Raw genomic sequence first — 15,858 nt, 5'->3', positions numbered from 1 at the left:
AAAAAGGTGCTATATCAATACAAAATCTTCCTCTTCTTCTCCTATTCCTTCTCCTTCTCCTTCTTCTTCTCCTATTCCTTCTCCTCCTCCTCCTCCTCCTCCTCCTCCTCCTCCTCCTCCTCCTCCTCCTTCTTCTTCTTCTTCTTCTTCTTCTTCTTCTTCTTCTTCTTCTTCTTCTTCTTCTTCTTCTTCTTCTTCTTCTTCTTCTTCTTCTTCTTCTTCTTCTTCTTCTTCTTCTTCTTCTTCTTCTTCTTCTTCTTCTTCTTCTTCTTCTTCTTCTTCTTCTTCTTCTTCTTCTTCTTCTTCTTCTTCTTCTTCTTCTTCTTCTTCTTCTTCTTCTTCTTCTTCTTCTTCTTCTTCTTCTTCTTCTTCTTCTTCTTCTTCTTCTTCTTCTTCTTCTTCTTCTTCTTCTTCTTCTGTATTCAGAAGGATGTTATCTCTGTGTTAAAGTTTATATGAGTCTTCTAGCTTCAAACAGATTATTTTACACTAAAATGTAAAAGGCCAACATTGACATCTCCATTTTTTATTTGAAAGCATTTGTTAACAAAATCACAATTTCATTCAGCAAATATTCGTAATCACAAAATCCCAAGTTTGATCTCTGACATTTCAACGTGGGATATGAACCATCATTTCCAACATTTTCTGTAATGACTGAGCAAATTTGTGGTTCCCCGAAGGCCATATGCCTCTGTTGTCAAGACTTACTCACTGCTGGGAATGGCTCCAGAATCAAAGTAATAAGCTCAATACAATGGCTGGCCAATTAGGCAAAGAGAGGGGGAACTGATAGTTCTTGTCAACACAAATTCAAGCTTGTGATTATCGTTTAATGTTTGGTAGCAGGGAGAAAGAAATAGGTACTCATCGTTGAATTATAAAACAGGAGTCTTTTGGGACTTAGGAAAAAGGGCAAGACATTTAATGTGAGAAAAATATGAACAGTTAGATGACACACCAAACAGAGTTTCTAAGCAACTGTAGAGGGTAAGATAAATCTGAAGGATGAGAATGAGTAATTTGTACAAAACAATGACTTTCAAGTTTACAGCATGATGTAAGTAGGGTATGTTTGCCCCCAAATATGGGACTATCATTTGGGGGCTTTCCGATCCTGCATGAGCTAAGTTGCTCACCACTCATTTTTTTGTTGTCCATTGGTTCGATCTAGCAGTTAAAGGTTTGTACTCTGGTCAGTAGATGTGAGTGATTGACGGGTGTGAAATCCCTGTTCTTCCTGACCAGGAAACAATCTTAATGACAGTGGCGGATCCAGGGGTGGGCCGAAACGGCCGCGGCCCCCACTATTGGCGGCGCAAAAAAATTGAGAAGGAAAAAAAGAGGAAGAAAAAAAAGGGGGGAAAAAGGAGAAGATAAAAGAAAAAGAGAACAAAAAAGTAAAGAAAAGAGAGAGAGAGAGTTCAAAAAAGAGGAAAGAAAAAGAAGAGAGGAGCCGGGGGGAAAGAAAGACAACGAAATGGCACTAAAAATTAGTGACAGTAACGACGAATAAGGGAAAGACAAGGGGAAGGGGGGGGGTGCGTAAAGGCGGATGCATTGAGGGGAGGGGGGGAGGGGGGGAGGGGTGACTGGCCGTATTCTTATTTTTAGGTTACGCGAAACTGAGTCGAAATTATGCTTCTTTTCAAAAAAATCTTAGCATGCTTGTTTATGTTAAGCCGGAGTGCATGAAAAGGTTAGTGTAGAAACACTTCTGAAAAGGCCGCACCCGGCCCCTCCAAAGAACTGCAGAATGGTAATCTATAAATTATTTGGTCATTCTTGATGGCTTGGGAGTCGTTAAAAGGAGGGGGCCGGCCCTACTCAAATGGTAGTGACGGTAACAATGGATAAGGGAATAAGGAGGAAGGGATGCACATGCAGGCGCGTACGCAGGGGGGGGGGGGGGGGGGGGGGTCGAACCCCCCTCAAATTTTTGTCAAGTTGTCAAGTTGGTCCTGATGTGTATAATGCGTAGACCAGGGGTTCTCAAACTTTTTCTTTGACGGTCCAGAAGCGATTTCTATGAAAGCTGTAAGGTCCGAAATGACACTTGTATACTGAAGATAATGAGGCTTGTTTTTGGTCTATATCTGATCCAAGGAGAATTGTTACAGTTTTAAAAAAACAGAACCGCCAGTGCTTCCACTCGTTTAAATAGAGTTTCCTGAAAAATAACATCCAATATCCTGGAATTTGAAGGAATTTTCTTAAAACTTTCAAAATGCCTCTTACGTGGATTTCTTATTTGGATGAATCGCTATGACGTTTTAATATATATTAATTATTGAGTGGGCTTATTTTGCTTTCTAATGGATCCATACAACATGGCAGAGCTTGAGGGGCCTGGCAGAGCCTTTTCAAGAGAGAAATTGTCTTTAGGAGAAAAAATCTTCAATCTGAAGCCTTTTTGTGCTCTTTGAAAATGGCACACTGAATGGGGGCAGTGCAATTTAAATTCCAAGGGATGGATTAGAGTTTTTATCGCTCTTGAAAGTCAAATAGCCCTTTCATTTCAGAAATAAGGCTCTATTTCTCTCTTATAGACAATTTTATGAGATGGATTCTTCAATCTGAAGCCTTTTTGTGCTCTTTGAAAATAGCACACTGAATGGGGGCAGTGCAATTTAAATTTCAAGGGATGGATTAGAGTTTTTATTGTACTGAAAGTCAAATATCCCTTTCATTTCATTTTAGAAATAAACTGTAATACATTCCTTGATATTTAAATTGCGCTGCCCCTATTGTGTCCTCTTTTTAAAGAGCACAACAGAGCCCTCAGATTAGGCAGCAAGTAGCAAAACAAACCTGTAACACTGGACACAACATTCAATGGGATGATGCCCATATCATTGAGTTTGAAACGCACTTCTGGTCAAGAATGGTAGAAGAAGCATCTGCATAAAAAGGATGAATCCTTCACTGAATAGGGATTCTTGCTATACACTTTTACCTTTGTGTAAATAATAAAAGGTCCACAGGCGTGGTTGTTAGAAGCTTAAAGGTAATACAAAGTTTTGGTAAATTTTGAAAATTGGGTAGATAGTGAATCTTTACAAATTTGATATATTTGGATGCCCCTATGGATGTATTATAAGCACTTAAAAAAAATTAATTTGCCAGGAAACCGCCTACTAATTCATATATTTGGTAAATTTGTTTCTCTCATGGTCTGTGAGAGATATAGGGTAGTCCCATATACATCTTTCTGTGTATAGTGCTTGTAACTTTACAAAGAATGGGCCAATTTTTTTATCATTTAGATGATTCCAGAACCTTGCAGATGCTAGATGCTAGATGATCAACCTTTTCTGATCGATTTCACAACGTTTCTTTTACAATGCAATCACATGACCATAACTGGTCTTTACCTTTAAATCTAATTGCTTAGGTGGAATTTGAATCATACAAATGCAAGAAAACCGCAAAGAAGTTCAACTTTAACCATGAACAATTTCTTTAAACTACATGGACATGTAGGTATTATAGCAGTGAAGATGTGCTTTTGTTTAAAAAAAAACATATTTCCTTCTCTGTACTAATATTGGGATTGGTTTGGACTTGGGCACCATATGTCACACTTTGTCATGTAAATGCAAATATTTATTGTGCTTACATGCAACATGACCCTTGCACTCATAAACTACACGTAATGTACGAGTAAAGCAGGTTTATAATATAAATTCTCTCATAACTGACTAGAGTCTACTTATTGCCAATATAATTTCTTAAAGCTCTTATAAAATGGGTTGCAGAATGTAGCCAATGAGAAGCGTCGAAATTGATTGCGTGTCCGTGCATTAGTTTTTAATGCATGGGGAGTGCATTTTGGTGATAACAACCGTTTATTTCTCAACTTTATACTCATATTGTAGACCCATCTTATAAAACAAATAATACATGTTTTTAGCACCTCCATTAGTGATATGCACTGCATTTGGTTGAGTCACAAAGAGACAGACTATAAACTTGACAGGTCTTGTTCATTATCCTACTGTGACTTAACCAATGCACTCGTAAAAATGTATTATTTGTATAATGTCTGGGATTTGTTTCCCATACAAAAGCTTGACAGGATTTCTATGAAAAATGAAAGACAATTTTATTCTTCCACTAATACTTGTACATGTCAAATCGGACCATTATGTATTTTGAAATTACCATGATGAATAATCATTTGAAAATGGATTTAAAAAAAAACTATTCCCATTGAACCATTGTACAAGTAGGTTTTATATGCCAAGCAGAACTCTATTACCTACAAGTTTGTATGCAACATTCCCTAAAGAACTCATCTTCACATTTTAAACAGAGAATCTAAAAGCCACTTAAAAACAATGTAAACATTGGAAAGCTTACCTCAACATCCTGCTTATCTTGACTTCAATAATTTCAATTCCTAACAGTGCTCATTTTTCACTAGTTAAACAGTAAGACTGATGAACAACTGTACAGTCTGTACAGAAACATTGATCTATCCTGAGAATCTAATGCTACGACTGCATACTTCAAGCTGATATTAGAAAGTGTGACAGTTTCCCTCCCTTTCTCATGATTACAAGTGGCTATTGTTTGAGTCAAAACCTGGCTTGCTATTTCTATTATACCCAAGAGGTTGTTTTTCACTAGTTTTACAGCACTTAAATTAAAGACTGTGTCTTCCCAACCTTTCAGTTTCTATAATAAAAAGAAGTACTAATCAAAACTAACGTGTCACTTAATTATTTTTATTGTGAATTAATTCAGTTGATTCCTCATGATTTCTCAGATGTTACACCTAAACAACTACTTGAGTCCAGATTCTTTTTCAGTAATTTTAACCCATTCACTATTGAATTTTGCTGATTGACACAGGCTTAAAACATTTATAAATCTTCTGGTTCTAGGAGGCAATGGGGTATTCCATTTTTTAGTTCAATTTCTTACAAGTCTGTTTTAAAAAAGGATTGATCATCCAAAGCTTTTTTGCTCTATATGTTTGGGGTTCGATCATTACTATAATTATACAATATTCAAAATATTGGCTTCCAATACTACTTCTGCATGTTTAATAACTGCTAAGTAGAGGTAAAACAGATGTGTGAACGACTCATCAAATGCACCCTTGCATGGCCATACAAGCAGACAATAAATAAAATGACGGGTAAAATCTCTTTCCAGCAAGAACTATTATGTACTCATAATTCCAAGAATTTCAAACTGAGCGTGACAGTATTTCAAAAGATGTCCCCAGTTTACTGGTAAAATACCTTTGAAAATGTATATTGTGTGTGGAGCCACTTTGGAGCTGTATTTGACCAAAACAACCGCATCTGTTCTTCAGCTTTTTACTTTCTCTTTCTCAAAGCAGGAAATCATACAAAGCAATAAGGAAACTCTCTGAGGTTAAATAGGAAACATTCTACTGTACAAAATTCCACAATTTAAAATAATAAACCATTTAGGATGTCTATTGTCTTGTTTTCAAAACAATTTGGTAAATCCCCTTGTTTTCATTGTAATCATAGTAATCATGGCATTTGCGTCATGAAGCAACTCTCTGAGGTTAAATAGGAAACATTCTACTGTACAAAATTTCACAATTTAAAATAATAAGCCAAAGGATGTCTTTTGTCTTGCCATCAAAACAATATGGTAAATCCCCCCTGTTTTCATCGTAATCATCGTGATCATGGCATTTGCGTCATGAAGCACATGATTAAATACACAAAGAGGATGTGGCTATGGAAAATACCTGAGACAATATTTAAAGGACCAAACAATCCTTTATGATATACAAATACAATTTTTTGGACCTTGTATCCATGCAATATGTTTGCTTTTTGAAATGGCACAGTAAAAGTTGTATATATATATATATATATATGTAAATGTACCATCTCAAGGCTATCATATAACATGTACATGTACATGTATACACGTTTAAACTTATGTGCAACTCCCAAGAAGGCATGTTTTTAATCATCTGTCATATTAATTAATAATAATTGAATAAGACGTCTTACGGTAATTTATGAAGACTAAATCTGCAATTATTTTCAACTAATTTCTGTTCACCATTTCCTTAATTCAATATTTTGAGAATGTGAAAATCCACTAGTGACAATTAATATACATATTACCAGTAACTTAAACTTTGTACCCAATTCAAAATGACACATATTGGATATTTCATATTTAAGGGGAGATATTATATATTTATCTCTTGAAATCAAAACACCTGTGCTGGGTCCTCTCCCAAGGCCGTTTGATGATCCTCTAACCTCCCTTACTAAACATCCTGTTTCCTCATCTCCCTGCTGGAGCACTGTTTTTCACCACTCCTCTCATCCCATCCTATTACCCCCTGAGAGCCAGGTCATGTACCCTTCTTGATCAATTGGGCAAAAAGAATTTCCGTTTCGGTTTAATAAAATTTGGAGTGGACTATTAGGCTATTATTATTATTATTATTATTTATTATCTGCTATCAATTCTTCAAAGTGTTACCACCTTGCTTTACAGACTGGAGTTGCAATCAAACTGTACACTGAATGAATATATACATAGTTGACTTTGTTTATCTAATTGCATATTATGTGAATTAACCATCACTCTACTACATGTTTATGTATATGACTATAATATGCAAGGCTTGATACTGACATGTGCCAAGGATGTATGGCCCCCAATTCTAACTCTGGATCACATAATTTCAAAATTTTAATATTGGGCTCGATCATGCATACAGACCAAATTTTTTTCTCCATACAGTCACACCCCCAAATGAAAGAAAAAATGGTGTAGCCCTTTCCCTTTTACCAGAGCTTTACACTATTTGGGGGGAAGGGGATCTGGATTTAAATTTTTAGAATCTGTATGCATCGAGTGATATGTTGTTTTTGCTTTTTTTAATTAAAAAATGAAATTTGGCGGTCCGGGCCTATATTTTGAGCACCAGTGTGTCCTGGGTGCCTGTTAGTTTTGATCCCTGGTTCTACCCACCTGTACAGGAGTTACCAAGTAAAAATTCAATATTTTTTCCCCTTGGAAGTGGATACCTTACCACTTCTCTTGTATGCATTCACCAGATGTGTACTTGACCGACCTACACCCTATGGAAACCTTGAAAGGAACACCTGATCCCTGTTACCCTACTTTCTTTGACATCCTGCCCTCTATCCTTTCAGTTTACCCCTCCCCATAAACATCGCTAAATCTTGCCCCACCCACTTTATACAGAAGTTCTTTGAAGATCTATACAGAAGTTCTTTGAAGATATTCACAGCTTTTATTCATAAACAGTTTTCATTCCTATAAAACCATCACAATACACAGTGATTTTCAGCTTTAGTACTCTTAAAGGGGTAGTCCACCCTGGTATTAAGTTGGATTTAATAGAAGCACAACAATGAGAGAAATGGGTCAGTGAAATTTTAAACAAAAAACAATGAGAAATAAGAAAATTATGAATATTTGAAGGTGTGATCAATCAAACACAAATTGGCAACTCTGTGACATATCTTGAGAGCTCGCTTCCAATTTGCCCTGTACTAAAAGACTTCAAAACTTTATATTTTCCCTTTTAATCATACATGTACATTCAACCTAGATATAATTATTGCCAATATGTCTTTATACAACCCCTGTATGAAACAGGTATATTCCGTCATCAATAATGAACTAAGGAAATAAAAGTTTATGAAGTATTCTGTACATAGCAAGCAAAGCAACTTTAAAAATTCATAATTTTCTTTTTTTCATAGCATTTTGCTCAAACTCGCATGGATCTGTTTTTCTCATTTTTCTGCTTCGACCTGTTTTAACACCAATTTAATATCAGGATGGACTTCCTGTTTCACAGTTTATCATTTCCTTGAATTCATAAATCATAATATCAGCTCAAATGATAAAGAATTCCCCATTCTTAATTGGCCAACCTTCATATATGACACAATGACATCAAATTGAGATCAATATTAATGCCTTGACCCCTTTTTTTTATATTGTTTAACACAACAATACTTCATTTTCTGTGTCAAAAGGAGGCATCAACAATTTACTTAACTATACATAACTACTGCATATCAGGATAGTTTATTTTTCTCCCATTACAATATGTAAAATAATGCCCTCAATGAAAATGATTTGCAGCAAACATATCAACAGTTGTACAAGAATGTGGCATTGAAAACATTACAAACAGACAAAAATACGCCCCCCCCTTCCATCTTTCAAATAGGTATGTAGTTTAAGCATTATGACTTCAAGTATTGACAGTTTGAATGACAACAGAATAATGTCAAAACAAAAAGTGAAACCCAGCTATAAATCAAGGAATATCTGGGCATTGTTATAACTAGTCAGGAAGCCACCAAAATGAGTGTAAATGATATACTCATTTCCGGTTATAAAGCATTACTGTCAAGTATTAAACAGAATAAGTTACTTCAGCATTAAGTTTTGTTTTTTCTTTATTATTTGTTTGACAGATGTAGACAAAATTACAAAATGTTATTAATTTGTGAAATTGTTTTGCTGAGCTACCTGTACATGAGATGACAGTACAAATTAATATTTCACTTTAATCTAAATGACAAAAATAACAAGAATCTACACAAAAAGTTGTTCCTTATGTGTGCCCTACACAAAACCTGTCAAACCTGTCAATAAAATAACCAGTAATATCATTTATAAATTCATAAACTGTGCATTCAAGGCTGGGTCATGAGAGGTATTTAGTGCCTACGCATTCACTATTCAAACCTTGCCATGATTAAAAGTGGGATGAGTACAAATACCCTAGAATTAAGGAAATTAAGACTTTCCAAAGCGATTCTCCTGAAATTGCAATGAAAGTATCCGAGCATTTATAATGCAACACGCTATATAAAATGTTTTACTGATATATTCTGACAATCTCTGAGCAACAGATTGGAACACAAGAAGCCATGTTTTGCTCATGTGGCTCTGTTTTAGTCAGATGCGCCTTGACAGCGGCTATTTTTGCAGCGTAAGTCCCTGTAATCACACCAAAAGGAAATATCCCATTACAGCTTTTAATCCCCCGCCGTTCACTTCGGCAATGCTGCCCTAGCTGTGCTAACCCTGCCCATGCTATCCTGCTGCTGTTGCTGCTGTTGCAGTAGCAGCAACAGGGTAGAATAATGCCCAAATGGGATTATTTACAGAACAGGATTTCACATTAAATGAAGGTGAGTTAATCACCGCTACTGCAAAATAGGTGAGCGACAGGGCATCATTTTTGTGTCACTATATAAACTTCCTACATTTTTGTCATCAAAATTTTTACAGTGAATGGATGCTAAAAATTAAATTAGTTATAATCAATTGATTTGAATTCTCTTTTGATCTCCTTATCAATCATATCCTAACGTATACTAGAATGCTACACCTGAGGGGGAAAAAAACATTATAAAATATATTACATGAAAGTCTAGAAAAGAAAAAATATGTTGCTTCTTTGATAAGTGTCCATCTCCCAAAATATACTAAACAATGTACATAACCAAACTAGCAACAATCTCCTAAAATTAATTTTATTTGGGTTTCATCTCTATGGTGTCTGTACAATTAAATGAAATCGATCCTCCATACGAAGTCAATCTAGACACGCGATAAGGAGGAACATTCCTAAGACCTTCTGAAGCTCTCATTACAACATGAACCAGTGTCAAATTCAATGACTCACATTGCCAACACCCATGATGTTAATAATGTCTGATTAATCATATTTTATCTCCCACCCTGTTCTTGTTAGCCCCCCTTCAAGCCTCATGTTGATGATCACACCCCTCCTGGGAGCTTTCTACAGAGCATCTCCTGTTCAAACGTTGTACGCTAATTAGACCTGCTGTCCGATGTGTGAAGATCAAGCACCTGTCTCGATCATAATGGGACCCAGCAGCGTCAGATAATTTGATCCAACTTTTCAACAAAAACTAAGCTTGTAACTCTTGAACATGCTTTAGATAGTATAATAACATCTTCTGAAAAAAAATCCCATTGAATGAAATTTGATCTTGAAGAAAAACAATGAAATAGAGCAGGTAACGTACACACATTTAGGATTTTCTAAAATACTGCAGGATATATTTAAATTTCTTATTCATAATTTGATTTCTAAATTCAAAAAGCTTGATCCACATCATCAAGTTGAGTATAAATCTGATTTTGTTTCTGTTTCTCTGTGTTTTGTTTTGTTTTGTTTTGTATTGTCTTTGCAAATATGAATAGCATCCTCCAGCTTTGTATTCCATATGATGATGGAGATACCTCCTAATGAAAGAAAATCCTTCTTGACGTTGACTACACTCACAATTAAAAATGAAGCAAGGTATACATCCGATATACCCGTTACAAAATTTTGAATTCTATAATTTACCCTAGATCTTAAAGATGAAGTTGAGTTATGGTCCTGCGATTGCATTGTGAAAGAAACGGTGTGGAATCGACCAGAAAAGGTTGATCATCTAGCATATAAGACTTAGTGTGTATTGCAAGGTTCTGGAATCATCAAAATGATAAGAAATTTGGCCAAGTCTTGGTAAAGTTACAAACACTGTACACAGAAAGATGTATATGGGACTACACGAACACGTGGCATAAAAATCCTACCCCCCCCCCCCCCCGAGTTTTACAATGTTACATGACATATTTAGAATATAAAGGCATTTGAAGAGCCATGCTTTTCAGGGAACATGTCTTATCTGATGTTCTTCCACACTTGCATAATAAGAATGATGATGCTCACAAATTATTTTTCAACTCTTCCCAGAACTCAACCTTCTCTTTAAATAGGTAAAACACATTTCAAAGATATCTACTTTTATCAAGCTACACATAAAATACTAGCTCAAGACATATATTTAGTGTAAAAATGAAGAATGTTTTAAGGGATATATCCGTTCTACCCAAATCCAAGGCTATGTCTTAGGTTGGTTCTTACTCCACTAATGCAAATGACTCATAAATGATTAAAAAACAAGCTTTCTCACCTCATCATGAGACTGAAGATCCTGAAAAATCTCTCGATTCACCGATGCCTCTGACATAACACACCACTCATCCAGCGATCCACCGCTTGTTGCTGTATCAATCCTACCCCTACTTGGGCCAGAGGAAGCATCATCCTCATCATCATCATCATCATCGTTCATCACATTGTCCCCTTCCTTCTGTCTCTCATCCCCTTCCTCCTTAGAATGTTCCTCCAGGGATGGTATCTTATCTCTCTCTGGGGCAGCATCCTCTATGGTGCACCCCTCTGATCCCGCATCACACCGCACTACTGCACCAGCTAGCTCCTCGTCCATGGCTGGTATAGTTCCTAACATTTAGACAGGGCGATGACGTCTACAGGAAGAGAGAGAGAGAACAATTATTCAATAGACTTATGACTACTTTGGTCACTATGACCATTATGAAAGAGACTAATTGAAACCCTCTACATATTAAAGTAACCATTAACATTTGTACATTCCTAATAGAAAAATAATCTGCAACCCCAATGAGAAAAAAAACAGATCAAACTATCAAAGATAAAAGCGAAGTAAAGTCACCTTCGTTGCAAGTCTAACAATTTCTTTTGAACAAGTAGATATCAACAAAGTGGACATGTCTTTCATTTATTCAAGAGACAGATTAAAGATAAAAGCGAAGTAAAGTCGTCTTGGTTGCAAGTCTAACAATTTCTTTTGAACAAGTAGATATCACAAAGTGGAAAACAATGTCTTTCATTTATTCAAGAGACAACATTAAAAGCCAGCTTAGGAAAAGCAATATAATCCTGCTACAGATCAAAAGATGGTCAGCTGAAGAGTAAAAATAAAATCAATCACAAACGATTTTAAGGTGTCCAAATGAAATCAGATATTACTTCATTTCACAAATTGCCAAATGAATGTTCACCCTGGATCATGTCATTAAGCCAAGGATGTATTCCACTTTCAAACCAGAAGACAGGGCAGAAAAGAAAAAAAAATGTTGACAGATATATCCTCAGGAGACCAAGAGACAAGATAAGGCACAAATGAATTACGAAGACTGAAATGAGTTTATCACCACCTTGTAAAGAGCAGGGAGGAACTCCACATTAAGAATCCACAGAACCAGATGGCTCAAGAAACGGGTTGTAAAAGTCAGCGCTACCGACGTCAAGGGGGGCCCTCTTACTTCGTCTCGCCCACCACTCTCCTTGCCTTGCTCCAGCTCTGTAGTCTAACTCAGCATGCATAGGGGCAAACGTGAATGCACCGCTACACAGCCAGACACTGCGTAAGCACTGATGGTGCAGAAAGTGTGCTGATACTGCTGCTAAGTTTGATCGAGCCTTGGCTGAATATTCCCCCACCACCTGTACACCTGAATGAGTCATACGATTCACCCCTGCTTAGCCTGCTACGCGCTTCTGCTGGCTCAAAACCTGTTTCCCGTCAAGTTCTTTGCATAGAGCATTTCCATGAGCTCTGATGGCAAGCCCGCCAAAAGAGGGCCTCATCATGACAATCAAGTTGAACTCAACTTACTCTCATAACTTTTGAACAGGGTACAAATTTGACACTGCTTCATATATTACATTTATACATGAAGTCAAGAACCATCTAGAGTCTAGAAGAGTAGATACATGATAAATGTTATAGGATAAATCAAGAACCAAATTTTATAATTTACAGTGTTTAATGAACCATATTATTATATACAATTTCTTTCAAAATTCTTTTCAGGCTGCAGCAAAAATTTCATTTTTTTTCCCTGGATCACAATGGCTACATGTACAGGTATTTCACAATTTCATTATTCTTTGAACTATTCCTTTCTTACATTTTTTACGCAAAACCAAAACCATGCACAAGCCAACAAATATTTTTGCAAGGTGAACAAGTATTGAAGTATATGAATCCATGAAAAATCCCCCACCAAAAATTATTCTTAGACAAGTTGGACTTAGAGAACCGCTCCTTTATGCAACAGTACAACAATGTCATGTCATAAAGCCTCGATCCAGACGACAAGCGTCTAGCTACTCAATATGTGTCAGACTGTCAACCCTAATCTATAGACATAAAAAAATGAACACTTCCTCCAGTATTATGGTAAACTACGGTAAACAGACTTTCAAACTCCTGTATACAATGTAGTATTACTAGCAGGGCTCAAATTAATTTTTTGTCCACGGGGGCTCTTCCCCCGAAAAAAGAGCCCCCGTGAGCCTTCTCACGGGGGCTCTTTTATTACTGACGGGGGCTCTTTTTTATACAAATATCCATTTAATTGGTACCTATGATACTCCTCAATTATTTGCTATTTCATCATTATCATTTCAATCAGCATTTTCCCTCTTACAAATTTACAAGCAACATAGCTGTTACTGGCCTGTGTATATAATATATACGCATACAACACTGATCTTTATGATGTCTTTAACGTGACATATCTTCTTCTCCCCTTGCAAACGAAAAAGAAAACATGGTCATTAACAGGGATTAAGCGACAAATAATGATTGTGATTCAAATTGATGCGAATATTTGTTTGAATAAGCACTGCTATTCACCCGAATCTTCTTTGTAAAAACAACTTTTACAAATCTCAGCCATGCTTACTGAGTTGAGACATTCCATTCAATTTACAGTGGCAGAATTGCATGGCTGAGATTTGTAAAAGTCGTTTTTACCAAGAAGATTCTGGTGAAAAGCATTGCAATTCAAAAAAATCCTTGCATCAATTTGAATCACAATGATTATTTGTCACATGGTGCTTTTATTAAATAACCTTATTTTCTGTCTGTGTGGGAGGTACACAAAATGCCTCATTGATCTTTTGGCCGAATGTGGGTCAAATTTGTTCATATTGTAGGGTTGCCACCAATGTAGGGTTGCGGTTCTAACACTAATTCCTAGCACTCTTAACACAGAGGCAGCCCAGCAGACATGTTGTAGGATTGATAACTACTGGCTAACTGACCAGGTTTTAATGTATAAAAGCATTACAGCATTCTATGTAGCATTCCACATACTAGACCGAAAGCTTCAGTCTCTATAATCGTCGGTTGTTCCACTGAGACTACGTCTGGCTCCACTAGACCTCCGGTTATAGAGACAGAACGATCGCCTATGCCAGCCTGTGTTGAACTTATTCCGCTAGATTTTAGCCGCTAGGCCCCTCCCACAAACTTGCCACGGCCGTATTGTTATGCCCCCAAAATCCCCCAAAATGTCATTTTACCTCGTTCATTTCCAATTTTAAATTAGGCCTAGGCTATAATGCATCGGTTCCACTTACTAACTTTATTGATATAATCCGTTTAATGGTCCCTTTTAAGGAAATTATGGGTCAAAATCGACAACCATGTTGAAAATCTTGCAAGCCGTGTTAAACTCTCGCTGCCGTCAATCTCATCCCTTCTAGTCTACGCCGAAGGCAAAATGATTATGAAGGAAAAACTGTGATAACGCCATTACGAACGTGTAGATGGCGCAGTTTTTCCTTCATAATCATTTTGCCTTCGGCGTAGACTAGAAGGGATGAGATTGACGGCAGCGAGAGTTTAACACGGCTTGCAAGATTTTCAACATGGATGTCGATTTTGACCCATAATTTCCTTAAAAGGGACCATTAAACGGATTATATCAATAAAGTTAGTAAGTGGAACCGATGTATTATAGCCTAGGCCTAATTTAAAATTGGAAATGAACGAGGTAAAATGACATTTTGGGGGATTTTGGGGGCATAACAATACGGCCGTGGCAAGTTTGTGGGAGGGGCCTAGCGGCTAAAATCTAGCGGAATAAGTTCAACACAGGCTGGCATAGGCAGTCGTTCAGTCTCTATAACCGGAGGTCTAGTGGAGCCAGACGTAGACTCAGTGGAACAACCGACGATTATAGAGACTGAAGCTTTCGGTCTATCCACATACATTCCATGCAAAGTAGAAGAAACCAATAAATATTCATATAGTCCCATACAAGTATAAATCAGCATCACAAAGTATTCTTGAATATTCAAACATAAACAAAGGGTATATATTGAATATTCATAGTATATGTAAATTATACTATAAGCTTGACTGCATCAGGTGAACATTGAAACCAATGAGAGAGAGAGAGATAGACAGATGAAAGGATGGTGGATGAAAAGGGTGAATGTGAATGAGGGATGACCTATTAATATGAAAGGGATGAATCATGGATATGAGGGGGAGTTTCAGAAGTTCAAAATAAATCCCTACAATATGTTATCACCAATTCCCACCAATTCCACCCACTCCAGCAAAGCATAGAGAGTCAATGCTATTTTAAATGCGTATTGATTCCACCTTGGCCTAGTCTGACATCTAACTGTTAGAGGCCTATTGCCATTGCAGTGGTCGGAACTCGGAAGCAGACGACTCCAACTCCAGCTCCAAAACTAAAGAGAGAAAACCTGCCACTGAATTAGGGGAAAAGGTCAACAAAAGAAAAATGAAGTTACCAGATATTGTTCTTATTTACCTGTTTCCCATTTCCTTCGTACGTCCTTCACATGTAGAAGTTGACGGTAGAACTAGGGTAGTCGCGAGTAAATTAAAACACACTGCCCCAAAACAGCTCAGAGCAAAAGATTACTTCTTTCATGCATGTGACAACTTGTTTACTTTTATAGCGCCATCTCGTGTTCAATATTAGAGAAGCTTGTGCGTTGTCATATCAACTTGTGCCTGAGCAGACACGATTTTGATCAATAAATCTGTAAGTAAACTAATTGATTGTTGAAGAATAAAGAAATCTATGTCAATTCTGATAGAATTATAAATATTGTACCGTTTCTACTAATATGCATTGCATGTGATATGGAATGTTAAAAAGTTAGATATTGTA

The 15,858-nt window shown here is 36.7% G+C and overlaps 1 protein-coding gene across 3 annotated transcripts in view; it reads right to left on the bottom strand.

Moving 5' to 3' along the window:
* The window catches only part of LOC100891421, an 82,950-nt gene extending 67,315 nt beyond the window's left edge, over positions 1–15,635 (bottom strand). Inside the window, exons 1-2 of one of the 3 annotated variants that reach the window (XM_011663573.2) lie at positions 15,493–15,635; positions 11,001–11,358 (exon numbers count right to left, since the gene is read on the bottom strand). In XM_011663573.2, the coding sequence (XP_011661875.2) occupies positions 11,001–11,339 (339 nt within the window). In that variant the 5' untranslated portion in view covers positions 11,340–11,358; positions 15,493–15,635. Of the gene's footprint in view, positions 1–11,000; positions 11,359–12,069; positions 12,410–15,492 lie in introns of those variants that run through there. The other 2 variants (XM_031000484.1, XM_031000483.1) reach the window with 2 other exon arrangements.
* Positions 15,636–15,858: the final 223 nt, after the last annotated feature.

This window comes from Strongylocentrotus purpuratus, unplaced genomic scaffold, assembly GCF_000002235.5.
Source record: "Strongylocentrotus purpuratus isolate Spur 01 unplaced genomic scaffold, Spur_5.0 spur5_scaffold_6, whole genome shotgun sequence".
NCBI classification, from domain to species: domain Eukaryota; kingdom Metazoa; phylum Echinodermata; class Echinoidea; order Camarodonta; family Strongylocentrotidae; genus Strongylocentrotus; species Strongylocentrotus purpuratus.
The sequence above is the reverse complement of the archived record's forward strand: the minus strand, read 5'-3'. Positions and strand labels throughout refer to the sequence as shown.